General features: G+C 49.2%; 2 protein-coding genes across 2 annotated transcripts in view; one reads left to right on the forward strand and one right to left on the reverse strand.

Annotated features, from left to right (window-relative positions):
* Positions 1 to 956: 956 nt before the first annotated feature.
* Positions 957 to 27,355, reverse strand: part of LOC139412462 (centrosomal protein 89) — a 155,208-nt gene continuing 128,809 nt past the window's right edge. The window contains exons 20-21 of the mRNA XM_071159249.1: positions 14,992 to 15,161; positions 957 to 1,531 (exon numbers count right to left, since the gene is read on the reverse strand). Coding sequence (XP_071015350.1) covers positions 1,174 to 1,531; positions 14,992 to 15,161 — 528 coding nt within the window. The 3' untranslated portion in view covers positions 957 to 1,173. The remainder of the gene's footprint in view (positions 1,532 to 14,991; positions 15,162 to 27,355) is intronic.
* Positions 15,718 to 27,295, forward strand: LOC139412269 (E3 ubiquitin-protein ligase RNF182-like). Its single transcript, XM_071159109.1, has 2 exons — positions 15,718 to 15,749; positions 26,517 to 27,295. Exon 2 carries the CDS (start codon positions 26,528 to 26,530, stop codon positions 27,293 to 27,295), a length of 768 nt encoding a protein of 255 aa, XP_071015210.1. The 5' UTR covers positions 15,718 to 15,749; positions 26,517 to 26,527.

Consider the following 27,355-nt stretch of genomic DNA (forward strand, 5'->3'; position numbering starts at 1 on the left):
TGGTTCTAGTCTGACCAAAACAGACCTGGTCTTCTAGCCTGGTGTCAGGGTGGTTCTAGTCTGACCAAAACAGACCTGGTCTTCTAGCCTGGTGTCAGGGTGGTTCTAGTCTGACCAAAACAGACCTGGTCTTCTAGCCTGGTGTCAGGGTGGTTCTAGTCTGACCAATACAGACCTGGTCTTCTAGCCTGGTGTCAGGGTGGTTCTAGTCTGACCAATACAGACCTGGTGTCAGGGTGGTTCTAGTCTGACCAATACAGACCTGGTCTTCTAGCCTGGTGTCAGGGTGGTTCTAGTCTGACTAAAACAGACCTGGTCTTCTAGCCTGGTGTCAGGGTGGTTCTAGTCTGACCAACACAGACCTGGTATCAGGGTGGTTCTAGTCTGACCAATACAGACCTGGTGTCAAGGTGGTTCTAGTCTGACTAAAACAGACCTGGTCTTCTAGCCTGGTGTAAGGGTGGTTCTAGTCTGACCAAAACAGACCTGGTCTTCTAGCCTGGTGTCAGGGTGGTTCTAGTCTGACTAAAACAGACCTGGTGTCAGGGTGGTTCTAGTCTGACCAATACAGACCTGGTGTCAAGGTGGTTCTAGTCTGACCAATACAGACCTGGTGTCAGGGAGGTTCTAGTCTGACTAAAACAGACCTGGTCTTCTAGTCTGGTGTCAGGGTGGTTATAGTCTGACCAAAACAGACCTGGTCTTCTAGCCTGGTGTCAGGGTGGTTCTAGTCTGACTAAAACAGACCTGGTGTCAGGGTGGTTCTAGTCTGACCAATACAGACCTGGTCTTCTAGCCTGGTGTCAGGGTGGTTCTAGTCTGACCAATACAGACCTGGTCTTCTAGCCTGGTGTCAGGGTGGTTCTAGTCTGACCAATACAGACCTGGGTTCTAGCCTGGTGTCAGGGTGGTTCTAGTCTGACTAAAACAGATCAGGGACCAGGCTACTAGGCTACTAAAACAGATCAGGGACCAGGCTACTAAAACAGGCTATTAAAACAGATCTGGGACCAGGCTACTAAAACAGATCTGGGACCAGGCTACTAAAACAGATCTGGGACCAGGCTACTAAAACAGATCTGGGACCAGGCTACTAAAACAGATCAGGGACCAGGCTACTAAAACAGGCTATTAAAACAGATCTGGGACCAGGCTACAATACAAAAAAGGACACTAAGAATAGAAGTCCATGCCGTTCTTCTCGCTCTCATCTGAGGAGGGGTTCTGGTGCTGGTCCGAGTCAGACTCGAACATAGGGCTGTGGTGGAGGCCGGGCCGGCCGCCGCTCTGGGGGGAGGAGATGCAGGGAGGAGGGCCAGAGCTGTCAGGGTGCGGACGGGGGTAGAACACCTCATCCTGGGGGTGGGAGAGCCAGCTGGGGGAGGGTCCATCGCTCAGACCCCTGCCATGGTGCACTCTGGCTGGGCTGAGGGAGGGGAGAGATGGGCTGGAGTCCTGGAGGGTCTCCCTAATTCTTTGGTTCTCTCTGGTCGCTGCCTCCCACACCACCTCCAACTCACCTTCCACCTCTCTGGAGGAGAGAGAATTAATTGAATTGAGAGCGAGAGAAGAGAGAGGAAGAGGAAGAGAGAGAGGAAGAGGAAGAGGAAGAGAGTGTGAGAACGTTTTATCTATCATGTTATTGACAGTTGAGAGACAGATACGAACAGTCACACCAATGTGATCACACAAAATAATGTTCCCATTGGTCAAAAATCATTATCACAGAAAACAGACAAAACCTGCATATTCAAACCTTCGATTCAGGCACTAAGACGATTCAGGCACTAAGACGATTCAGGCACTAAGACGATTCAGGCACTAAGACGATTCAGGCACTAAGACGATTCAGGCACTAAGACGATTCAGACACTAAGACGATTCAGGCACTAAGACGATTCAGGCACTAAGACGATTCAGGCACTAAGACGATTCAGGCACTAAGACGATTCAGGCACTAAGACGATTCAGGCACTAAGACGATTCAGGCACTAAGACGATTCAGGCACTAAGACGATTCAGACACTAAGACGATTCAGGCACTAAGGCACTAAGACGATTCAGACACTAAGACGATTCAGGCACTAAGACGATTCAGGCACTAAGACGATTCAGGCACTAAGACGATTCAGGCACTAAGACGATTCAGGCACTAAGACGATTCAGGCACTAAGACGATTCAGGCACTAAGACGATTCAGGCACTAAGACGATTCAGGCACTAAGACGATTCAGGCACTAAGACGATTCAGACACTAAGACGATTCAGACACTAAGACGATTCAGGCACTAAGACGATTCAGGCACTAAGACCATTCAGACACTAAGACGATTCAGGCACTAAGACGATTCAAGCACTAAGACGATTCAGGCACTAAGACGATTCAGGCACTAAGGGCAAAATATCACAGAATCTCAGTGGCAATACTGATGAGTGAGTCAATACACCCTAAAGCATATTATATTAGTGGACCCAGTAACCAGGCCTTAGGGAGAGAGAAGGAGTGGGGAGAGAGGGAGAGAGAAGGAGTGGGGAGAGAGAGGGAGAGGAGAGATAGGGGGAGAAAAAGAGGGAGGAGAGAGAGGGGGAGAAAAAGAAGGAGGAGAGAGAGGGGGAGAAAAAAAGAGAGGAGAGAGAGGGAGAGAAGAAGGGAGAGGAGAGAGAGGGAGAGAAGAGGGGAGAGGAGAGGAGAAAGAGGGAGAAGAGAAGTGAGAGGAGAAAGAGGGAGAGGAGAAAGAGGGAGAGGAGAGGAGAAAGAGGGAGAAGAGAAGTGAGAGGAGAAAGAGGGAGAGGAGAAAGAGGGAGAGGAGAAGGGAGAGGAGAAAGAGAGAGAGGAGAAATAGAGATAGGAGAAGGGAGAGGAGAAAGAGGGAGAGGAGAAGGAGAGGGAAAGGGGGGGGAGAGGGAGAGGAGAGAAGAAGGGAGAGGAGAAGGGAGAGGAGAGGAGAACGGAGAGGAGAAAGAGGGAGAGGAGGGAGAGGAGAGAAGATGGGAGAGGAGAGAGGGAGAGGAGAAAGAGGGAGAGGAGAAAGAGGGAGAGAAGGGAGAGGAGAGAAGAAGGGAGAGGAGAGAAGAAGGGAGAGAAGAAGGGAGAGGAGAGAGGGAGAGAAGAAAGGAGAGGAGAGAGAAGGGAGAGGAGAGAGAGGGAGCGAAGGGAAGAGGGAGAGGAGGGATAGCGTGGAGAAGAGGAAAGGGAGAGAGAGGGAGAGGAGGGATAGCATGGATAAGAGGAAAGGGAGGGAAAGAAGAGAGAGGGAGAGGAGAGAGGGAGAGAGAAGGAGAGGAGCGAGAGGGAGAGGAAAGAGGGAGAGAGAAGGAGAGGAGAGAGAGGAGAGATAGGGGGAGAAAAATAGAGAGGAGAGAGAGGGAGAGAAGAAGAGAGAGGAGAGAGGGGGAGAGAAGAAGGGAGAGGAGAAAGAGGGAGAAGAGAAGGGAGAGGAGAAAGAGGGAGAGAAGAAGGGAGAGGAGAAAGAGAGAGAGGAGAAAGAGGGAGAGGAGAGAGGGAGAAAAGAAGGGAGAGGAGAAGGGAGAGGAGAGAGAGAGAGAAGAGAGAGAGAGGAGAAGGGAGCGGAGAAAGAGGGAGAGGAGAAGGGAGAGGAGAGAAAGAGAGAGAGGAGAAAGAGGGAGAGGAGAAGGGAGAGGAGAAAGAGGGAGAGGAGAGAAGAAGGGAGAGGAGAGTGAGGGAGAAGAGAGAAGAAGGGAGAGGAGAGGAGAAAGAGGGGGAGAAGGGAGAGGAAAGAAGGGAGAGGAGAGAAGAAGGGGGAGGAGAAAGGAGAGGAGAGAAGGGAGAGGAGAGAGAGGGAGAGGAGAGAGAGGCAGAGACGAAGGGAAAGGGGAAGAGAGAGAAGAAGGGAGAGGAGAAGGGAGAGAAGAGAGAGGGAGAGGAGAAGGGAGAGGAGAGAGAGGGAGAGGAGAAGGGAGAGGAGAAGGGAGAGAGGGAAAAAAGAAGGGAGAGGAGAAGGGAGAGGAGAGAGAGGGAGAGGAGAAGGGAGAGGAGAGAGGGAGAGAATAAGGGAGAGAATAAGGGAGAGGAGAAGGGAGAGGAGAGAGAGGGAGAGGAGAGAGGGAGAGAATAAGGGAGAGAATAAGGGAGAGGAGAAGGGAGAGGAGAGAGAGGGAGAGAACGGAGAATAAGGGATAGAGAAGTGAAGCTCTTGGAGCAGAGAAGGTAATTGCTGCTGTGGGTTGTTATAATGTGCATCCCAAATGGCATCCTTTTACATGTGGACCTTGGTCAATAGTAGTGCACTACATAGGGGATAGGGCGCATTTCCCCTTGGTCAATAGTAGTGCAATACATAGGGAATAGGGCGCATTTCCCCTTGGTCAATAGTAGTGCACTACATAGGGAATAGGGCGCATTTCCCCTTGGTCAATAGTAGTGCACTACATAGGGAATAGGGCACATTTCCCCTTGGTCAATAGTAGTGCACTACATAGGGAATAGGGCGCATTTCCCCTTGGTCAATAGTAGTGCACTACATAGGGAATAGGGCACATTTCCCCTTGGTCAATAGTAGTGCACTACATAGGGAATAGGGCGCATTTCCCCTTGGTCAATAGTAGTGCACTACATAGGGAATAGGGCGCATTTCCCCTTGGTCAATAGTAGTGCACTACATAGGGAATAGGGCACATTTCCCCTTGGTCAATAGTAGTGCACTACATAGGGAATAGGGCGCATTTCCCCTTCATCTGACAAAAACCAATGAAGGATCTGTCACAAATAGTGTGTTCTTGTTGCACAACCAGGAGCCTCTCCATTTCACCAGCCGCCACTGAACCATGTGTGTCTCCTTCCCTCCCTGATCCCCTCCCTCCTTCCATCTTTAACTTTCCTCCTCTCCTCTCCTTTCCCTCCCTCCATCCTCTCCCCTCCTTCCTTCCTTCCTTCCTTCCTTCCTTCCTTCCTTCCTTCCTTCCTTCCTTCCTTGCTTCCTTCCTTCCTTGCTTTCCTCCTCTCCATCTTCACTCCTTTCCCACCTTACTTTCCTCGCCCCCTCCTTTCCTCCTCACTAATTTCCTCTTCTCTCCCTCCATCTTCACTCCTTTCCCTCCTCCTCGCTCCTTCTCCTTCCCTCCCTCGTCCTTTCCTCCTCTCCCTCATCCTGGGGTGAAACTCCAGGTTTTTGAGAGTGGACTGAGCTGCTGAATATGAGGCTGAAACACCCCTATCCCCTTGCTGCTGTTGGTGTAACCCATGGGGATTGGTAACCTTTCGCTGGAGGAGGAATAGGAAGGCCTATTGATCCAGTCTGGCTGTGAGGGAGGAATAGGAAGGCCTATTGATCCAGTCTGGCTGTGAGGGAGGAATAGGAAGGCCTATTGATCCAGTCTGGCTGTGAGGGAGGATTAGGAAGGCGTATTGATCCAGTCTGGCTGTGAGGGAGGAATAGGAAGGCCTATTGATCCAGTCTGGCTGTGAGGGAGGAATAGGAAGGCCTATTGATCCAGTCTGGCTGTGAGGGAGGAATAGGAAGGCCTATTGATCCAGTCTGGCTGTGAGGGAAGAATAGGAAGGCCTATTGATCCAGTCTGGCTGTAAGGGAGGAATAGGAAGGCCTATTGATCCAGTCTGGCTCTGAGGGAGGAATCGGAAGGCATATTGATTCAGTCTGGATGTGAGGGAGGAATAGGAAGGCCTATTGATCCAGTCTGGCTGTGAGGGAGGAATAGGAAGGCCTATTGATCCAGTCTGGCTGTGAGGGAGGAATAGGAAGGCCTATTGATCCAGTCTGGCTGTGAGGGAGGAATAGGAAAGTCTATTGATCCAGTCTGGCTGTGAGGGAGGAATAGGAAGGCCTATTGATCCAGTCTGGCTGTGAGGGAGGAATAGGAAGGCCTATTGATCCAGTCTGGCTGTGAGGGAGAAATAGGAAGGCGTATTGATCCAATCTGGATGTGAGGGAGGAATAGGAAGGCATATTGATCCAGTCTGGCGGTCAGGGAGGAATAGGAAGGCCTATTGATCCAGTCTGGCTGTGAGGGAGGAATAGGAAGGCCTATTGATCCAGTCTGGATGTGAGGGAGGAATAGGAAGGCGTACTGATCCAGTCTGGCTGTGAGGGAGGAATAGGAAGGCGTATTGATCCAGTCTGGCTGTGAGGGAGGAATAGGAAAGGCGTATTGTTCCAGTCTGGATTTGAGGGAGGAATAGGAAGGCCTATTGATCCAGTCTGGCTGTGAGGGAGGAATAGGAAAGTCTATTGATCCAGTCTGGCTGTGAGGGAGGAATAGGAAGGCCTATTGATCCAGTCTGGCTGTGAGGGAGGAATAGGAAGGCCTATTGATCCAGTCTGGATGCGAGGGAGGAATAGGAAGGCCTATTGATCCAGTCTGGCTGTGAGGGAGGAATAGGAAGGCCTATTGATCCAGTCTGGCTGTGAGGGAGGAATAGGAAGGCGTATTGATCCAGTCTGGCTGTGAGGGAGGAATAGGAAAGGCGTATTGTTCCAGTCTGGATTTGAGGGAGGAATAGGAAGGCCTATTGATCCAGTCTGACTGTGAGGGAGGAATAGGAAGGCCTATTGATCCAGTCTGGCTGCGAGGGAGGAATAGGAAGGCCTATTGATTCAGTCTGGCTGCGAGGGAGGAATAGGAAGGTGTATTGATCCAGTCTGGATGCGAGGGAGGAATAGGAAGGCCTATTGATCCAGTCTGGCTGTGAGGGAGGAATAGGAAGGCCTATTGATCCAGTCTGGCTGTGAGGGAGGAATAGGAAAGTCTATTGATCCAGTCTGGCTGTGAGGGAGGAATAGGAAGGCCTATTGATCCAGTCTGGCTGTGAGGGAGGAATAGGAAGGCGTATTGATCCACTCTGGATGTGAGGGAGGAATAGGAAGGCCTATTGATCCAGTCTGGCTGTGAGGGAGGAATAGGAAGGCCTATCGATCCAGTCTGGCTGAGAGGGAGGAATAGGAAGGCCTATTGATCCAGTCTGGCTGTGAGGGAGGAATAGGAAGGCCTATTGATCCAGTCTGGATATGAGGGTGGAATAGGAAGGCGTATTGATCCAGTCTGGATGTGAGGGAGGAATAGAAAGGCCTATTGATCCAGTCTGGCTGTGAGGGGGGAATAGGAAGGCCTATTGATCCAGTCTGGATGTGAGGGAGGAATAGGAAGGCGTATTGATCCAGTCTGGATGTGAGGGAGGAATAGGAAGGCCTATTGATCCAGTCTGGCTGTGAGGGGGGAATAGGAAGGCCTATTGATCCAGTCTGGCTGTGAGGGAGGAATAGGAAGGCCTATTGATCCAGTCTGGCTGTGAGGGAGGAATAGGAAGGCCTATTGATCCAGTCTGGCTGTGAGGGAGGAATAGGAAGGCCTATTGATCCAGTCTGCTGTGAGGGAGGAATAGGAAGGCCTATTGATCCAGTCTGGCTGTGAGGGAGGAATAGGAAGGCCTATTGATCCAGTCTGGATGTGAGGGAGGAATAGGAAGGCCTATTGATCCAGTCTGGCTGTGAGGGGGAAATAGGAAGGCCTATTGATCCAGTCTGGCTGTGAGGGAGGGATAGGAAGGCCTATTGATCCAGTCTGGCTGTGAGGGAAGAATAGGAAGGCCTATTGATCCAGTCTGGCTGTGAGGGAGGAATAGGAAGGCCTATTGATCCAGTCTGGCTGAGAGGGGGGAATAGGAAGGCATATTGATCCAGTCTGGCTGTGAGGGAGGAATAGGAAGGCCTATTGATTCAGTCTGGCTGTGAGGGAGGAATAGGAAGGCCTATTGATCCAGTCTGGCTGTGAGGGAGGAATAGGAAGGCCTATTGATCCAGTCTGGCGGTCAGGGAGGAATAGGAAGGCCTATTGTTAAGACAGCAGCATGACGTCCATCACATTAGCTAATTACCCGTGTTCTGTCCTGTGGTCTGGTGATGTGACCTGGTCTCTGTAGCCTCACACACACACAGTCACACACTCGTGCTGTCGTCAGTAGTTAACTACCTGTGGTCCTGTGACATGACCTGGTCTCTGTAGCCTCACACACACACACACACACACACACACACACACACACACACACACACACACGCACACACACCGTCAAACACACAGTCACACAGACTAGTGCTGTCGTCAGTAGTTAACTACCTGTGGTCCTGTGAAATGACCTGGTCTCTGTCACACAATTAAGAGTGACTCATCGTTCCTAATCACCCGCGGCAACGCAGAACGTCACTGAGAAAGAGCCTGTATCGTCATCTTCATCAGCTTAGGGGGAGAGAGGAGGGGACAGGGGAGAGAGGAGGGGACAGGGGATGGGAGAGGGGGGCGAGGGATGGGAGAGGGGGGCAGGGGAGTGGAAAGAGGGACAGGGGATGGGAGAGGAGGACTGGGGAGAGAGGAGGGGACAGGGGAGAGAGGGGGACGAGGGATGGGAGAGGGGGGCAGGGGAGTGGAAAGAGGGACAGGGGATTGGAGAGGGGGACAGGGGGACAGGGGAGAGGAAAGAGGGACAGGGGATGGGAGAGGGGACAGGGGAGAGAGGAGGGGACAGAGGAGAGGACAGGGGAGAGGAAAGAGGGACAGGGGATGGGAGAGGGGACAGGGGAGAGAGGAGGGGACAGGGGAGAGGACAGGGGAGGCCTATTGAATGAATCCATCCTGACCAATCACTGTCTACCTAGGAAGAGCTTAATGTGATGTACTACTAGGGCTGAATGAATCCATCCTGACCAATCACTGTCTACCTAGGAAGGGCTTAATGTGATGTATTACTGGGGCTGAATGAATCCATCCTGACCAATCACTGTCTACCTAGGAAGAGCTTAATGTGATGTACTACTGGGGCTGAATGAATCTATCCTGACCAATCACTGTCTACCTAGGAAGAGCTTAATGTGATGTACTACTGGGGCTGAATGAATCCAGCCCGACCAATCACTGGCTACCTGGGGCTGAATGAATCCATCCTGACCAATCACTGTCTACCTAGGAAGAGCTTAATGTGATGTACTACTGGGGCTGAATGAATCCATCCTGACCAATCACTGTCTACCTAGGAAGGGCTTAATGTGATGTACTACTGGGGCTGAATGAATCCATCCTGACCAATCACTGTCTACCTAGGAAGAGCTTAATGTGATGTACTACTGGGGCTGAACGGACCAATCACTGTATTTGATATTCATCATCTGCATGTTAGAAGGAACCCTTTCCAGTTGCTATGGGAATCAGTGAGCTGCTGTGTGCTTCCCTGTGAACGGTACAGAACTAGGCAGTGTTCAGGGATGTCTGTTCAGTGTGTGTGTGTGTGTGTGTGTGTGTGGTGTAGACTTGACGAACCAGATGGGACTCATTCCCTCCCAAACTAAAAGGAGAAACCAATGTTTTCGCTGGTAGGCACAACCTACCTGGCACCCCTATAAATAATAACCTTGAGTCAAAACCGTTACAGTGTGTGTGTGTGTGTGTGTGTGTGTGTGTGTGTGTGTGTGTGTGTGTGTGTGTGTGTGTGTGTGCTTCCTGGTAAACAGTCCAGACATAGGCAGAGTTCAGATAGATCCACACAGAACAGGGGAATGTCTTTGTGTTGGGTACAGCACCACTGTCTGGTTGGGGTTGGTACAGCACCACTGTCTGGTTGGGGTTGGTACAGCACCCCTGTCTGGTTGGGGTTGGTACAGCACCACTGTCTGGTTGGGGTTGATACAGCACCACTGTCTGGTTGGGGTTGGTACAGCACCACTGTCTGGTTGGGGTTGATACAGCACCACTGTCTGGTTGGGGTTGGTACAGCATCACTGTCTGGTTGGGGTTGATACAGCACCACTGTCTGGTTGGGGTTGGTACAGCACCACTGTCTGGTTGGGGTTGATACAGCACCACTGGCTGGTTGGGGTTGGTATAGAACAGGGGAATGCTTGCAGAGATGAACTATCAGGTTAGAGACAGGAACACTGACATGACGGTAGACCATCAGAGATGAACTATCAGGTTAGAGACAGGAACACTCTGACATGACGGTAGACCATCAGAGATGAACTATCAGGTTAGAGACAGGAACACTCTGACTTGACGGTAGACCATCAGAGATGAACTATCAGGTTAGAGACAGGAACACTCTGACATGACGGTAGACCACCAGAGATGAACTATCAGGTTAGAGACAGGAACACTCTGACATGACGGTAGACCATCAGAGATGAACTATCAGGTTAGAGACAGGAACACTCTGACATGATGGTAGACCATCAGAGATGAACTATCAGGTTAGAGACAGGAACACTCTGACATGATGATGAACTATCAGGTTAGAGACAGGAACACTGGCATGATGGTAGACCATCAGAGATGAACTATCAGGTTAGAGACAGGAACACTGACATGACGGTAGACCATCAGAGATGACCTATCAGGTTAGAGACAGGAACACATGACAACACTACTGAGATGTTATCATGGAGAGAGAGAGACAGAGAGACAGTCAGACAGACAGAAATGTGGGAAATGGTTGGTGGGGCTCAAAACAATAATCATGTCAAATAAGTTGTTGTTTTGTGATATCATTAAGAACGGTGTAACCAAATAATGGTAATTCTAACAATGTATACGTCCTAGTTATCAGATCTAAATGTTGTGGAACTTATATTATTGAATATGAAACTATTTGTGAGAAGATGAAATGTGATTTTCGCCTTATAAATTATAATTATTTTTCATGTAAAGTTTACCGTCAGTAACCACGCCCACGTGAGCACAGACATTATGCAAAAAGGAGGGGACGCCCCTTTTCCCCCCCAGATTGTTTAAGCACTCTAGTCTAGTAAACTCGACCGAAGACCACCACGTGTGTACCTTTGAAGGATTCAGTCTAACGGGGACGAGAGGGGAAGAGCATTTCCCTTCCACCACCGTGTGGTCTGACATTTTTAACCATTCTAAACAGACACTTCCAGAACAAAGGACATGGTGGCCAACCAGAGACTTTATGTCTAACTATTCGTCACAGACGGATCGGGCGATTTCAACAGAGAGAGACGACAAAGACATACAAGCGTAAATATGTACATTGCATTTCTAAATCCAAATGAGCGGTTGTTAGGGTGATAACTATCCATATTTACGATGAGCATATTATTCAACTGTAAGTATGAATTTCTTTGTCGCTCTTTCTTTTCCCACCCGTTTTCATTATGTAACAAGCCGTCATATCGGGTTAGTCCACTAGGGACTTTTCATTGTGTAACAAGCCGTCATATCGGGTTAGTCCACTAGGGACTTTTCATTGTGTAACAAGCCGTCATATCGGGTTAGTCCACTAGGGACCTTTCATTGTGTAACAAGCCGTCATATCGGGTTAGTCCACTAGGGACCTTTCATTGTGTAACAAGCCGTCATATCGGGTTAGTCCACTAGGGACCTTTCATTGTGTAACAAGCCGTCATATCGTGTTAGTCCACTAGGGACTTTTCATTGTGTAACAAGCCGTCATATCGGGTTAGTCCACTAGGGACTTTTCATTGTGTAACAAGCCGTCATATCGGGTTAGTCCACTAGGGACCTTTCATTGTGTAACAAGCCGTCATATCTGGTTAGTCCACTAGGGACTTTTCATTGTGTAACAAGACCTCATATCGGGTTAGTCCACTAGGGACTTTTCATTATGTAACAAGCCGTCATATCGGGTTAGTCCACTAGGGACTTTTCATTGTGTAACAAGCCGTCATATCGGGTTAGTCCACTAGGGACTTTTCATTGTGTAACAAGCCGTCATATCGGGTTAGTCTACTAGGGACTTTTCATTGTGTAACAAGCCGTCATATCGGGTTAGTCCACTAGGGACTTTTCATTATGTAACAAGCCGTCATATCGGGTTAGTCCACTAGGGACCTTTCATTGTGTAACAAGCCGTCAAATCGGGTTAGTCCACTAGGGGCCTTTCATTGTGTAACAAGACCTCATATCGGGTTAGTCCACTAGGGACTTTTAATTGTGTAACAAGCCGTCATATCAGGTTAGTCCACTAGGGACCTTTCATTGTGTAACAAGACCTCATATCGGGTTAGTCCACTAGGGACCTTTCATTGTGTAACAAGCCGTCAAATCGGTTTAGTCCACTAGGGACCTTTCATTGTGTAACAAGACCTCATATCGGGTTAGTCCACTAGGGACAATTCATTGTGTAACAAGCCGTCATATCAGGTTAGTCCACTAGGGACCTTTCATTGTGTAACAAGCCGTCAAATCGGGTTAGTCCACTAGGGACCTTTCATTGTGTAACAAGACCTCATATCGGGTTAGTCCACTAGGGACTTTTAATTGTGTAACAAGCCGTCATATCAGGTTAGTCCACTAGGGACCTTTCATTGTGTAACAAGACCTCATATCGGGTTAGTCCACTAGGGACCTTTCATTGTGTAACAAGCCGTCAAATCGGTTTAGTCCACTAGGGACCTTTCATTGTGTAACAAGACCTCATATCGGGTTAGTCCACTAGGGACAATTCATTGTGTAACAAGCCGTCATATCGGGTTAATCCACTAGGGACCTTTCATTGTGTAACAAGCCGTCATATCAGGTTAGTCCACTAGGGACTTTTCATTGTGTAACAAGCCGTCCTATCAGGTTAGTCCACTGGGGACCTTTCATTGTGTAACAAGCCGTCATATCGGGTTAGTCCACTAGGGACTTTTCATTGTGTAACAAGACCTCATATCGGGTTAGTCCACTAGGGACTTTTCATTGTGTAACAAGACGTCATATCGGGTTAGTCCACTAGGGACTTTCATTGTGTAACAAGATCTCGTATCAGGTAAGTCCACTAGGGACTTTTCATTGCACCGTGTTAGTAATCAGTGTATAATCTATCATGTGTGTGTGATTTTTTAGTTATTTAGTAAATACAAAAATTGGCTGAATTATTTATCGCTGATTCATCATGGAGACTAGGGTTTGTGCAGATATATAGGATATCACGACGTATCAGAATGAGACTGAAATAGGAGCAAATGAATGATGGATGACAGTATATCAATATATTCTGATATTTTTGAGTTAATTCGGGAAACTGTAACTTGTTAAAATAAACTTTTTCCATGGGGCCCCAAATTAATACTTAATTATTTGTTATATGATTCATTTAATCGCGTAATAATTGGATGAATAGCCGTCATCGCATTAATGGTAGTCACGACACAGACTACATCCACATTAATGGTAGTCACGACACAGACTACATCCACATTAATGGCAGTCACGACACGACACAGACTACATGCACATTAATGGTAGTCGCAACACAGACTACATCCACATTAACGGTAGACACGACACAGACTACATCCACAATAATGGTAGTCACGACACAGACTACATCCACATTAATGGTAGTCACGTCAAGACACAGACTACATCCAAATTAATGGTAGTCACGACACAGACTACATCCACATTAATGGTAGTCACGACACAGACTACATCCACATTAATGGTAGTCACGTCACAGACTACATCCACATTAATGGTAGTCACGACACGACACAGACTACATCCACATTAATGGTAGTCACTACACAGACTACATCCACATTAATGGTAGTCACGACACGACACAGACTACATCCACATTAATGGTAGTCACGACACGACACAGACTACATCCACATTAATGGTAGTCACGACACAGACTACATCCACATTAATGGTAGTCACGATACAGAATACATCCACATTAATGGTAGTCACGATACAGAATACATCCACATTAACGGTAGTCACGTCACGACACAGACTACATCCACATTAACGGTAGTCATGATACAGAATACATCCACATTAATGGTAGTCACGATACAGAATACATCCACATTAACGGTAGTCACGATACAGAATACATCCACTACTAGAAAAGTAGATCCGAAATAAACAATTATTTAAATATAAACTACTACAGATGTCAGCAGAGAGCATTCTAGACTAAAGGTCTCTCCCTATAGATAGAAAGACAGACAGACAAATGGGCAGACAGCCAGACAGCCAGACTGATGGACAGGCAGACAGCTCGACCGACTTGATAGACGGACAAACAATCACAGACAGACAGGGCAACTACATCTCAGGGAGTAATTGATCAAGACAAATTGACATTCACAATATGATTGAATGATGTCAGAATCGCCCAAATCAAATCACTCAAACTTTCTTTGTTGCCAAGTCATCGTCCTCCTGCTCTGCTCTGTACCGTAGGAGGCTTGAGGAATTTTGGATCAATTCTGTCATGCTACTGTTAAAATAACTGAATTTAGATGGTTCAATATTAAAATAGTATGAACTAAGGAGAGAGAGAGATACAGAGAGAGAGGGAGAGAAAGGGGATGGAAAGAGGAGAGAGAGAAAGGGCAGGGAACACGGAGAGAGAGAGAGAGAGAGAGAGAAAGGGGAGGGAAAGCGGAGAGAGAGAGAGAGAGAGAGAAAGGGGAAGGAAAGCGGAGAGAGAGAGGGAGAGAGAGAGAGAGAAAGGGGAGGGAAAGCGGAGAGAGAGAGAGAGAGAGAGAGAGAGAGAGAGAAAGGGGAGAGAAAGAGAGGAGAGCATTAAAGAGAGAGAGAGAGAGAGAGAGAGAGAGAGAGCACTAAAGAAAGACAATTGAGAACATCAGAAAGAGAGAGAGCAACAGCGAGAGAGAGAACAGCATTAAGAGAACAACAGAGAGAGAGAGTGACACATAGAGGAAGAGTGACTGTTCCGTCTTTCCCAGGCAGAAGCGCTTGCTGACTCCCCCTCCTCCCCACCTTGCTCTCCCTCCGGGGGCCTGTCATTGGTTTGCGTTGCTAGTGACTCGGCTGCCTGCCTGCTCACTACTCCTGCCTGTGTGTGACTCGGCTACCGTCTCTCTGCCTGTCTGTTTCTCTGACTGGCTGCCTGTTTCCCTGGCTGAGTAGCTGCCTGGCTGGCTGCCTGGTTCTCTGACTGTCTGCCTGTTTCCCTGGCTGAGTAGCTGCCTGGCTGGCTGCCTAGTTCTCTGACTGTCTGCCTGTTTCCCTGGCTGGTACCTTTTCTGCTGCAGCACTCCGTCCAGGTCGTGCTGTTTGTCTCGTAGAAGCCTCTGGAGGTGCTGTATTTCTGTCTGGTAGGAGTTTGCCCTCCCTGCAAAGTCCTCCTCCTGCTCCACCAGCCTCTGGCCCAGAACCCCCAGGCTGCAGGCTGCCTGCTTCTTGTACACCTGGAGGGGGAGAAGAGGAGGCAGTCAGACAGCTGCCTGTTCCTGGAGAGAGGGAGAGGAGGAGGAGGAGGAGAGGAGACGGTTAGACCACTGCCTGCTCCTGGAGAGAGAGAGAGAGAGAGAGAGGAGACAGTTAGAATGCCGGCTCCCTGTGAGAGAGAGGAGACCCTGTCAGGGGGATGGCTCCACCACAGAACGGACATTTAGCACCACCACTACTACCAGCACCTTGAGGAGCATAGGATAACTAAGGCTATTAAGTACTCAGACACTGGACCACTGGAGTACCCAGACACTGGACCACTGGAGTACCCAGACACTGGACCACTGAGCCACTGGACCACTGGAGTACCCAGACACTAGACCACCCAGACACTGGACCACTGGAGTACTCAGACACTGGACCACTGGAGTACTCAGACACTGGACCACTGGAGTACCCAGACACTGGACCACTGGAGTACCCAGACACTGGACCACTGGAGTACCCAGACACTGGACCACTGGAGTACCCAGACACTGGACCACTGGAGTACCCAGACACTGGACCACTGGAGTACCCAGACACTGGACCTACTGCAGGGTAAGGTAAGGATTTGGGGAAGGGAGAGAGAGGGGTACTTGTTTACCTTCTAATGTGTGTGTTAGTGTGTTTGTCTCAGTATGTGTGTTAGTGTGTCTGTGTGTGAGAGCACTCAGAGGTGCAGTTATCCACTGTCCAGCAGCCCACCCAGGCAATCATTAACTTCATCCACTGTCCAGCAGCCCACCCAGGCATTCATTAACTTCATCCACTGTCCCACAGCCCAGCCAGGCATTCATTAACTTCATCCACTGTCCCACAGCCTAGCCAGGCATTCATAAACTTCATCCACTGTCCCATATCCCAGCTAGGCATTTATAAACTTCATCCACTGTCCCACAGCCTAGCCAGGCATTCATTAACTTCATCCACTGTCCCACAGCCCACCCAGGCATTCATTAACTTCATCCACTGTCCCACAGCCCAGCCAGGCATTCATTAACTTCATCCACTGTCCCACAGCCTAGCCAGGCATTCATAAACTTCATCCACTGTCCCATATCCCAGCTAGGCATTTATAAACTTCATCCACTGTCCCACAGCCCAGCCAGGCATTCCTTAACTTCATCCACTGTCCCACAGCCTAGCCAGGCATTCATAAACTTAATCCACTGTCCCACAGCCCACCCAGGCATTCATTAACTTCATCCACTGTCCCACAGCCCAGCCAGGCATTCATTAACTTCATCCACTGTCCCACAGCCTAGCCAGGCATTCATAAACTTCATCCACTGTCCCATATCCCAGCTAGGCATTTATAAACTTCATCCACTGTCCCCCAGCCCAGCCAGGCATTCATAAACTTCATCCACTTCCCCCCAGCCCAACCAGGCATTTATAAACTTCATCCACTGTCCAGCAGCCCACCCCAGGCACAAATAAACTTAATCTACTGCCCCACAGCCCAACCAGGCATTCATAAACTTCATCCACTGTCCCATATCCCAGCTAGGCATTTATAAACTTCATCCACTGTCCCCCAGCCCAGCCAGCCATTCATAAACTTCATCCACTGTCCCCCAGCCCAGCCAGGCATTCATAAATGTAATTATCACAGAAAAAAGGTGTCTTGACATTATTTCCCCATCCTTCTTGCCTAGCGTTTCGTTTGGTACAGCGGGGGTTAATATAAGTCTCGATGTGTGCCTATCTTGCTTGTGCAATATGTTGCTGGTAGACAGAGAAGGAGAGCTGGTAGAGACAGAATGAGAGAGAAGGAGAGAGAAAAGAAGGAGAGAGGAGAGAGAGAAGGAGAGAGAAAATAAGGGGAGAGGAGAGAGAGAGAAGGAGAGAGAAAATAAAGAGAGAGGAGAGAGAAGGAGAGAGAAAAGGAGAGAGGAGAGAGAGAAGGAGAGAGAAAAGGAGAGAGGAGAGAGAGAGAAGGAGAGAGAAAAGAAGGAGAGAGGAGAGAGAGAGAAGGAGGGAGAAAATAAAGAGAGAGGAGAGAGAAGGAGAGAGAAAAGGAGAGAGGAGAGAGAGAAGGAGAGCTGGGCTATCTGTTGCTGAGGCAGGGCTGTGAAACAGGGCTGAGTGAAACAGGGCTGAGTAAAACAGGGCTGAGTAAAACAGGGCTGAGTGAAACAGGGCTGAGTGAAACAGGGCTGAGTGAAACAGGGCTGAGTAAAACAGGGCTGAGTAAAACAGGGCTGAGTAAAACAGGGCTGAGTAAAACAGGGCTGAGTGAAGCAGGGCTGAGTGAAGCAGGGCTGAGTGAAACAGGGCTGAGTAAAACAGGGCTGAGTGAAGCAGGGCTGAGTAAAACAGGGCTGAGTAAAACAGGGCTGAGTAAAACAGGGCTGAGTAAAACAGGGCTGAGTGAAGCAGGGCTGAGTGAAGCAGGGCTGAGTGAAACAGGGCTGAGTGAACCAGGGCTGAGTGAAGCAGGGCTGAGTGAAACAGGGCTGAGTGAAGCAGGGCTGAGTGAAACAGGGCTGAGCGTCAGACAGCGTGGGAACAGCAGCAGTAGCAGCAGTGACGTGATTATGTGGTCTTAAAGAAAAACCCAGTCTGAAGTCATCAGTTTGCCTCAGGATATTAACAATCTACCTCTACATACTGCTGTCTGGTAATGAACCAGCAACGCAGACCTGGTAATGAACCAGCAACACAGACCTGGTAATGAACCAGCAACACAACGCAGACCTGGTAATGAACCAGCAACACAACACAGACCTGGTAATGAACCAGCAACACAGACCTGGTAATGAACCAGCAACACAGACCTGGTAATGAACCAGCAACACAACACAGACCTGGTAATGAACAAGCAACACAACACAGACCTGGTAATGAACCAGCAACACAACACAGACCTGGTAATGAACCAGCAACACAACACAGACCTGGTAATGAACCAGCAACACAGACCTGGTAATGAACCAGCAACACAACACAGACCTGGTAATGAACCAGCAACACAACACAGACCTGGTAATGAACCAGCAACACAACACAGACCTGTTAATGAACCAGCAACACAGACCTGGTAATGAACCAGCAACACAACACAGACCTGGTAATGAACCAGCAACACAACACAGACCTGTTAACGAACCAGCAACACAGACCTGGTAATGAACCAGCAACACGACACAGACAATCACAATAAATCCATGTAATATAGTCTACCAACACCTTCACAATAAATCCATGTAATATAGTCTACACCATCACAATAAATGCATGTAATATAGTCTACACCATCACAATAAATCCATGTAATATAGTCTACCTACACCATCACAATAAATCCATGTAATATAGTCTACACCATCACAATAAACCCATGTAATATAGTCTACCTACACCATCACAATAAACCCATGTAATATAGTCAGTCTACACTCGTGCTTCACGGTTGGGATGGTGTTCTTTGGCTGTTCTTTGGCTTGCAAGCCTCCCCCTTATTCCTCCAAACATACATTATGGCCAAACAGTTCTATTATCAGACCAGAGGACATTTCTCTAAAAAGTACAATCTTTTTCTACACCATCAAACCATAGTCTGTCTTTTTTATGTTGGTTTTGGAGCAGTGGCTTCTTCCTTGCTGAGCGCCTTTCAGGTTATGTCGATATAGGACTCGTTTTACTGTGGATATAGATACTTTTGTACCCGTTTCCTCCAGCATCTTCACAAGGTCCTTTGCTGTTCTTCTGGTATTGATTTGCACTTTTCGCACCAAAGTACGTTCATTTCTGGGAGACGTGTCTCCTTCCTGAGCGGTATGACGGCTGCGTGGTCCCATGGTGTTTATACTTGCGTACTATTGTTTGTACAGATGAACGTGGTACCTTCAGGTGTTTGGAAAGGTAGTCTTATTGAGTCTTAAACTATCAGTCTATATCAGATCCACTCTCTACAACACAGCAGAACTATGAGTCTATATTAGATCCACTCTCTACAACACAGCAGAACTATGAGTCAGATCAGATCCAGTCTCTACAACACAGCAGAACTATGAGTCTATATTAGATCCCCTCTACAACACAGCAGAACTATGAGTCTATATTAAATCCCCTCTACAACACAGCAGAACTATGAGTCTCTATCAGATCCAGTCTCTTCAACACAGCAGAACTATGAGTCTATATCAGATCCAGTCTCTACAACACAGCAGAACTATGAGTCTATATTAGATCCCCTCTTCAACACAGCAGAACTATGAGTCTATATCAGACCCACTCTCCGCGGGGTCGGAGGAAAGCAGATGTTTCAGGTTTTTAGGTATCCAGTATTTTCAACCTAACTTCTGTTAACCCTGAGAAATGGATGTGGGGACAACTCTCGGGCATCTTTTAATGTCTGCTACACTAGGTTCCATTGTCTCCAGCAGCACACTACACTAGGTTCCATTGTCCTCAGCAGCACACTACACTAGGTTCCATTGTCCCCAGCAACACACTACACTAGGTTCCATTGTCCCCAGCAGCACACTACACTAGGTTCCATTGTCCCCAGCAGCACACTGCACTAGGTTCCATTGTCCCCAGCAGCACACTACACTAGGTTCCATTGTCCCCAGCAGCACACTACACTAGGTTCCATTGTCCCCAGCAGCACACTACACTAGGTTCCATTGTCCCCAGCAGCACACTACACTAGGTTCCATTGTCTGACACGGCGTTGATGTGGCTCTAGGGTGTTGTGTTATCGAGGTAGTTACGAGTGATGGGAGCTAGATGACTTCATGAATTCCTTCAACAGTATTTCCCAAAGCAGAGGGTGTGAATATCAAACCGTGCCGTGTTTCCTAGGGGTGTTACTTCAAAGTAATATGGGTGTAGGGTTGCAAAATACTACGTTTTTTTTTACAGAAATCCCGGTTGGAAGATTCCCGGAATCAGAAGGGAATAAGCAGGAAACAAGGAATGCTCCCACCAGCATTTAGGGAAAACAGACATTTTGGGGGAAGTTACATGTTGGCAAAACCTATTGGTGTGTTACTATGGTTACTTGACTACATAGCCAGGGAAATGTCTGAACAGTAAACCATGCACAGGGTGTTTCCCCTACTGCTACTTAGGGGGATTGAAAGCAAAGGTTTCTCTCCATCGCTCTCCCTCCTTCTCTCTCTCTCTCCAAGTGACAACAGCTCATTAGCACAGAGAGACAGCACCGCTTCCTCCCTCTAGGGTGTCAGTCAGTCCTCTTCCACAGAGAGACAGCCACCTCTAGGGTGTCGGTCGGTCCTATTCCACAGAGAGACAGCCACCTCTAGGGTGTCGGTCGGTCCTCTTCCACAGAGAGACAGCCACCTCTAGGGTGTCAGTCAGTCCTCTTCCACAGAGAGACAGCCACCTCTAGGGTGTCGGTCGGTCCTCTTCCACAGAGAGACAGCCACCTCTAGGGTGTCAGTCAGTCCTCTTCCACAGAGAGACAGCCACCTCTAGGGTGTCGGTCGGTCCTCTTCCACAGAAAGACAGCCACCTCTAGGGTGTCAGTCGGTCCACACAGAGAGACAGCCACCTCTAGGGTGTCGGTCGGTCCTCTTCCACAGAGAGACAGCCACCTCTAGGGTGTCAGTCGGTCCTCTTCCACAGAGAAACAGCCACCTCTAGGGTGTCAGTCGGTCCTCTTCCACAGAGAGACAGCCACCGCTTCCTCCCTCTAGGGTGTCAGTCGGTCCTCTTCCACAGAGAGACAGCCACCTCTAGGGTGTCAGTCAGTCCTCTTCCACAGAGAGACAGCCACCTCTAGGGTGTCGGTCGGTCCTCTTGCACAGAGAGACAGCCACCTCTAGGGTGTCAGTCGGTCCTCTTCCTCAGAGAGACAGCCACCTCTAGGGTGTCAGTCGGTCCACACAGAGAGACAGCCACCGCTCCCTCCCTCTAGGGTGTCAGTCGGTCCTCAGAGAGACAGCCACCACTCCCTCCCTCTAGGGTGTCAGTCGGTCCACAGAGAGACAGCCACCGCTCCCTCCCTCTAGGGTGTCAGTCGGTCCTCAGAGAAACAGCCACCGCTCCCTCCCTCTAGGGTGTCAGTCGGTCCTCAGAGAGACAGCCACCACTCCCTCCCTCTAGGGTGTCAGTCGGTCCACAGAGAGACAGCCACCGCTCCCTCCCTCTAGGGTGTCAGTCGGTCCTCAGAGAAACAGCCACCGCTCCCTCCCTCTAGGGTGTCAGTCGGTCCTCAGAGAGACAGCCACCGCTCCCTCCCTCTAGGGTGTCAGTCGGTCCTCAGAGAGACAGCTACCGCTCCCTCCCTCTAGGGTGTCAATCGGTCCGCTTCCTCAGAGAGACAGCCACCGCTCCCTCCCTCTAGGGTGTCAGTCGGTCCTCAGAGAGACAGCTACCGCTCCCTCCCTCTAGGGTGTCAATCGGTCCGCTTCCTCAGAGAGACAGCCACCGCTCCCTCCCTCTAGGGTGTCAGTCGTTCCTCTTCCTCCCTCTAGGGTGTCAGTCGTTCCTCTTCCTCCCTCTAGGGTGTCAGTCAGTCCTCAGAGAGACAGCCACCGCTCCCTCCCTCTAGGGAGTCAGTCAGTCCTCAGAGAGACAGCTGAGGAGAGAGCAGAGCTGCTGCTGTGCAAATCAACAATGAACCTTTCAGCCAGGAAGCAGAGGGGCGGGGCAGTAAAAAGACGCGGTCTATTAAAACACATTGGAGGCCCCTCACCCTTCGGTGTTGTCTAAATGTACTGCTCATATGATAAAATAGGTCCTAGCAGACATTATTCTTTACGATCAGACCGGATTCTTTTTTCAACTCCTATAAATAATTTTCAATAATAACAGTATTACCGCCAAAGTTCTACTGCCTGGTATGCGCTCTCTCTTCCTCATACACAATCTCTCTCATCCCTTTCTCCTCCATCTCTCTCCCTCTAACCCCTCTTCTCTCCCTCCATCTCTCTCCCTCTAACCACCCCATCTCTTTCTCCATCTAAGCCCCATCTCTCTCTCCCCCCATCTCTCTCTCCATCTAAGCCCCATCTCTCTCTCCCCCCATCTCTCTCTCTCCATCCTCTGAATATATCATGGTGTGTATAGAAGTCACGGTTGTATTTGACTGGATTTAATAATGCACAGACTAGCGTCAAGTCCAAAAATAAACTCACGACAGAAATAGCAATCTACCCATAAATAAAACACCTGTCCAAGGCTACAGTCCACTCTCCACCAATGGGCTTCACCATAGGGTAACACGTCTCTGAACAGTCAGCCACACTGAGCAGTCAGCCAGGCTAACCCGTCTCTGAGCAGTCAGCCAGGCTAACCCGTCTCTGAGCAGTCAGCCACACTAACCCGTCTCTGAGCAGTCAGCCACACTAACCCGTCTCTGAACAGTCAGCCACACTGAGCAGTCAGCCAGGCTAACCCGTCTCTGAGCAGTCAGCCAGGCTAACCCGTCTCTGAGCAGTCAGCCACACTGAGCAGTCAGCCAGGCTAACCCGTCTCTGAGCAGTCAGCCAGGCTAACCCGTCTCTGAGCAGTCAGCCAGGCTAACCCGTCTCTGAGCAGTCAGCCAGGCTAACCCGTCTCTGAACAGTCAGCCAGGCTAACCCGTCTCTGAGCAGTCAGCCACACTAACCCGTCTCTGAGCAGTCAGCCAGGCTAACCCGTCTCTGAGCAGTCAGCCAGGCTAACCCGTCTCTGAACAGTCAGCCAGGCTAACCCGTCTCTGAACAGTCAGCCAGGCTAACCCGTCTCTGAACAGTCAGCCAGGCTAACCCGTCTCTGAACAGTCAGCCAGGCTAACCCGTCTCTGAACAGTCAGCCAGGCTAACCCGTCTCTGAACAGTCAGCCAGGCTAACCCGTCTCTGAACAGTCAGCCACACTAACCCATCTCTGAACAGTCAGCCAGGCTAACCCGTCTCTGAGTAGTCAGCCACACTGAGCAGTCAGTCAGCCAGGCTAACCCGTCTCTGAACAGTCAGCCACACTAACCCGTCTCTGAGTAGTCAGCCACACTGAGCAGTCAGTCAGCCAGGCTAACCCGTCTCTGAGCAGTCAGCCAGGCTAACCCGTCTCTGAGCAGTCAGCCACACTGAGCAGTCAGTCAGCCAGGCTAACCCGTCTCTGAGCAGTCAGCCATGCTAACCTGTCTCTGAGCAGTAACCACGCTAACCTGTCTCTGAACAGTCAGCCAGGCTAAAGTCATTACATTATCTCTCTGAGTAGAAACAGACACAGTGAATAACCTCTACGTGGAGAAGTCACTACGTTATCTCTCTGAGTAGAAACAGACACAGTGAATAACCTCTACGTGGAGAAGTCATTACGTTATCTCTCTGAGTAGAAACAGACACAGTGAATAACCTCTACGTGGAGAAGTCATTACGTTATCTCTCTGAGTAGAAACAGACACAGTGAATAACCTCTACGTGGAGAAGTCACTACGTTATCTCTCTGAGTAGAAACAGACACAGTGAATAACCTCTACGTGGAGAAGTCACTACGTTATCTCTCTGAGTAGAAACAGACACAGTGAATAACCTCTACGTGAAGTCATTATGTTATCTCTCTGAGTAGAAACAGACACAGTGAATAACCTCTACGTGGAGAAGTCACTACGTTATCTCTCTGAGTAGAAACAGACACAGTGAATAACCTCTACGTGGAGAAGTCACTACGTTATCTCTCTGAGTAGAAACAGACACAGTGAATAACCTCTACGTGGAGAAGTCACTACGTTATCTCTCGGAGTAGAAACAGACACAGTGAATAACCTCTACGTGGAGAAGTCATTATGTTATCTCTCTGAGTAGAAACAGACATATCACTGCCTTCTGATTGACCACATTATGAAGAACACAATGAACAGCTTGGTCAAATAAATGTAGAACACGGAGGATTTAGGCGGATACTAAATTAATAGCTCTTTATTGATAGGAACTTGTAATCTACATTTTATATGAACACAGATTAATATGTCCTATAGTTCACCTCTCAGACGGACAGACAGACACAGGTAGCTCAGCTCACACGTCCTCATAACGACATGCCCAGACTGAAATGATTCATCTAGTAGAGATAGAGGCTGCAGAACAGAGACATGAGGAGACAGGGACCTTTAGTAGAGATTGAGGCTGCAGAACAGAGACATGAGGAGACAGGGACCTTTAGTATAGATAGAGGCTGCAGAACAGAGGCATGAGGAGACAGGGACCTTTAGTAGAGATTGAGGCTGCAGAACAGAGACATGAGGAGACAGGGACCTTTAGTAGAGATAGAGGCTGCAGAACAGAGACAGGGACCTGAGGAGACAGGGACCTTTAGTAGAGATAGAGGATGCAGAACAGAGACAGGGACCTGAGGAGACAGGGACCTTTAGTAGAGATAGAGGCTGCAGAACAGAGGCATGAGGAGACAGGGACCTTTAGTAGAGATTGAGACTGCAGAACAGAGACATGGACCTTTAGTAGAGATAGAGGCTGCAGAACAGAGACAGGGACCTTTAGTAGAGATAGAGGCTGCAGAACAGAGACATGAGGAGACAGGGACCTTTAGTAGAGATAGAGGCTGCAGAACAGAGACAGGGACTTTTAGTAGAGATAGAGGCTGCAGAACAGAGACATGAGGAGACAGGGACCTTTAGTAGAGATAGAGGCTGCAGAACAGAGACATGAGGAGACAGGGACCTTTAGTAGAGATAGAGGCTGCAGAACAGAGACATGAGGAGACAGGGACCTTTAGTAGAGATAGAGGCTGCAGAACAGAGGCATGAGGAGACAGGGACCTTTAGTAGAGATTGAGGCTGCAGAACAGAGACAGAGACCTGAGGAGACAGGCACCTTTAGTAGAGATAGAGGCTGCAGAACAGAGACAGGGACCTGAGGAGACAGGGACCTTTAGTAGACCTCTAGTCCTGATAGAGGTCAACAACAGTCTGGTGTGTTGTTCTAGTCCTGATATAGGTAGGGTCAAAAACAGTCTGATGTGTTGTTCTAGTCCTGATAGAGGTCAACAACAGTCTGGTGTGTTGTTCTAGAGCTGATAGAGGTCAACAACAGTCTGGTGTGTTGTTCTAGTCCTGATAGAGGTCAACAACAGTCTGATGTGTTGTTCTAGTCCTGATAGAGGTCAACAACAGTCTGGTGTGTTGTTCTAGTCCTGATAGAGGTAGGGTCAACAACAGTCTGGTGTGTTGTTCTAGTCCTGATAGAGGTCAACAACAGTCTGGTGTGTTGTTCTAGTCCTGATAGAGGTCAACAACAGTCTGGTGTGTTGTTCTAGTCCTGATAGAGGTAGGGTCAACAACAGTCTGGTGTGTTGTTCTAGAGGTGATAGAGGTCAACAACAGTCGGATGTGTTGTTCTAGTCCTGATAGAGGTCAACAACAGTCTGGTGTGTTGTTCTAGTCCTGATAGAGGTAGGGTCAACAACAGTCTGGTGTGTTGTTCTAGTCCTGATAGAGGTCAACAACAGTCTGATGTGTTGTTCTAGTCCTGATAGAGGTAGGGTCAACAACAGTCTGATGTGTTGTTCTAGTCCTGATAGAGGTCAACAACAGTCTGATGTGTTGTTCTAGTCCTGATAGAGGTCAACAACAGTCTGGTGTGTTGTTCTAGTCCTGATAGAGGTAGGGTCAACAACAGTCTGGTGTGTTGTTCTAGTCCTGATAGAGGTCAACAACAGTCTGGTGTGTTGTTCTAGTCCTGATAGAGGTCAACAACAGTCTGGTGTGTTGTTCTAGAGCTGATATAGGTAGGGTCAACAACAGTCTGGTGTGTTGTTCTAGTCCTGATAGAGGTAGGGTCAACAACAGTCTGATGTGTTGTTCTAGTCCTGATAGAGGTAGGGTCAACAACAGTCTGGTGTGTTGTTCTAGTCCTGATAGAGGTCAACAACAGTCTGGTGTGTTGTTCTAGAGCTGATATAGGTAGGGTCAACAACAGTCTGGTGTGTTGTTCTAGTCCTGATATAGGTAGGGTCAACAACAGTCTGATGTGGTTTCATCAGACCACATCAGAAACATCACACTTGGTGTAAATCTTTTGGTTCTCATTCACCATCACATGTACTTGACATGATATTGAGAAACTAATTCTCATTTTTCGTTTTTGAAATTGTGAAAATATTCTAAATGTCTCGAGTACCTTTGACCTCTTTAATGAACTTGAAAAATGTATCATAAGGTGTAAAGAAATTACCTTCCTTCTCTCTCTCCCTCCCTCTCTCCATCCCTCCATCTATCTCTCTCCATCCCTCTCACTCCCTCCCTCCCTCTCTCTCTCTCTCTCTCACTCCCTCCCTCCCTCTCTCTCTCTCTCTCTCTCCATCCCCCTCTCTCCCTCCCTCTCTCCCTCTATCTCTCTCTCCCTCTCTTCCTCAGAGCATGCGTCCATGATGAGTGTTCCTCAGCCTGACCCGGATGAGATGCCCCCCTCCACCGTCAACCCTGTCACCACCCCCACCCTGAGCCCGACCCCACCAATCACAGACGAGCTGGAGTGTAAGATCTGTTACCAGCGTTACAATGTCCACAACCGCAGGCCCAAGATCCTGGACTGCCTCCACCGGGTGTGTGCCCGCTGCCTCAACAAGATCCTGGACACGGGGGACGTCTTGGGCTGCATTTCCTGCCCCTTCTGCCGACACGAAACAGAGGTCAGCGAATACGAGGTGTCGGGCCTCCCCGACGACTCCAACGTCATATCCTGCCTGGCTGTCAGGGATAAGTCCTGGAGCTCTGACCAAGAGGTGACCCTCACCCCCAAGAGCCTGTCCTCCACCTCCCCCTCGCTTCACTCCTCCAACTGCCTGGTGATCACTATCATGGAGGTTCAGAGGGACACGGGGCCCGGGGGCCTTGGCAGCTCAGACCACTACACAGAGCACAGCCTGGACTCTATCTCCGTGGGCTCCAATGGGCAGGAGGTTCAGGAAGCCCTGTCCAAGTTGTGTTCGCACGTCCCCCGGATCCTGGTGTGGCTCTTGGGGTTGTTCTACTTCGGGTCCCTGCCCCTGGGCATCTACCTGCTGGTGATCCAGAGGGTGACGCTGGGCATAGTCTGTGTGAGCCTGGTACCGTCCAGTCTGACTGTGTGTCTGGTCTATGGGTTCTGCCAGTGTCTCTGCCAGGGCATGTGTGACTGCTCGTCTAGGGGCTGACTGACTGACTCAACAGGGTACTGACTGATGCTGGGGTTGGAGGGAGGGAAAATACTGGAC

Source organism: Oncorhynchus clarkii, chromosome 6, assembly GCF_045791955.1.
Source record: "Oncorhynchus clarkii lewisi isolate Uvic-CL-2024 chromosome 6, UVic_Ocla_1.0, whole genome shotgun sequence".
Lineage (NCBI taxonomy): Eukaryota > Metazoa > Chordata > Actinopteri > Salmoniformes > Salmonidae > Oncorhynchus > Oncorhynchus clarkii.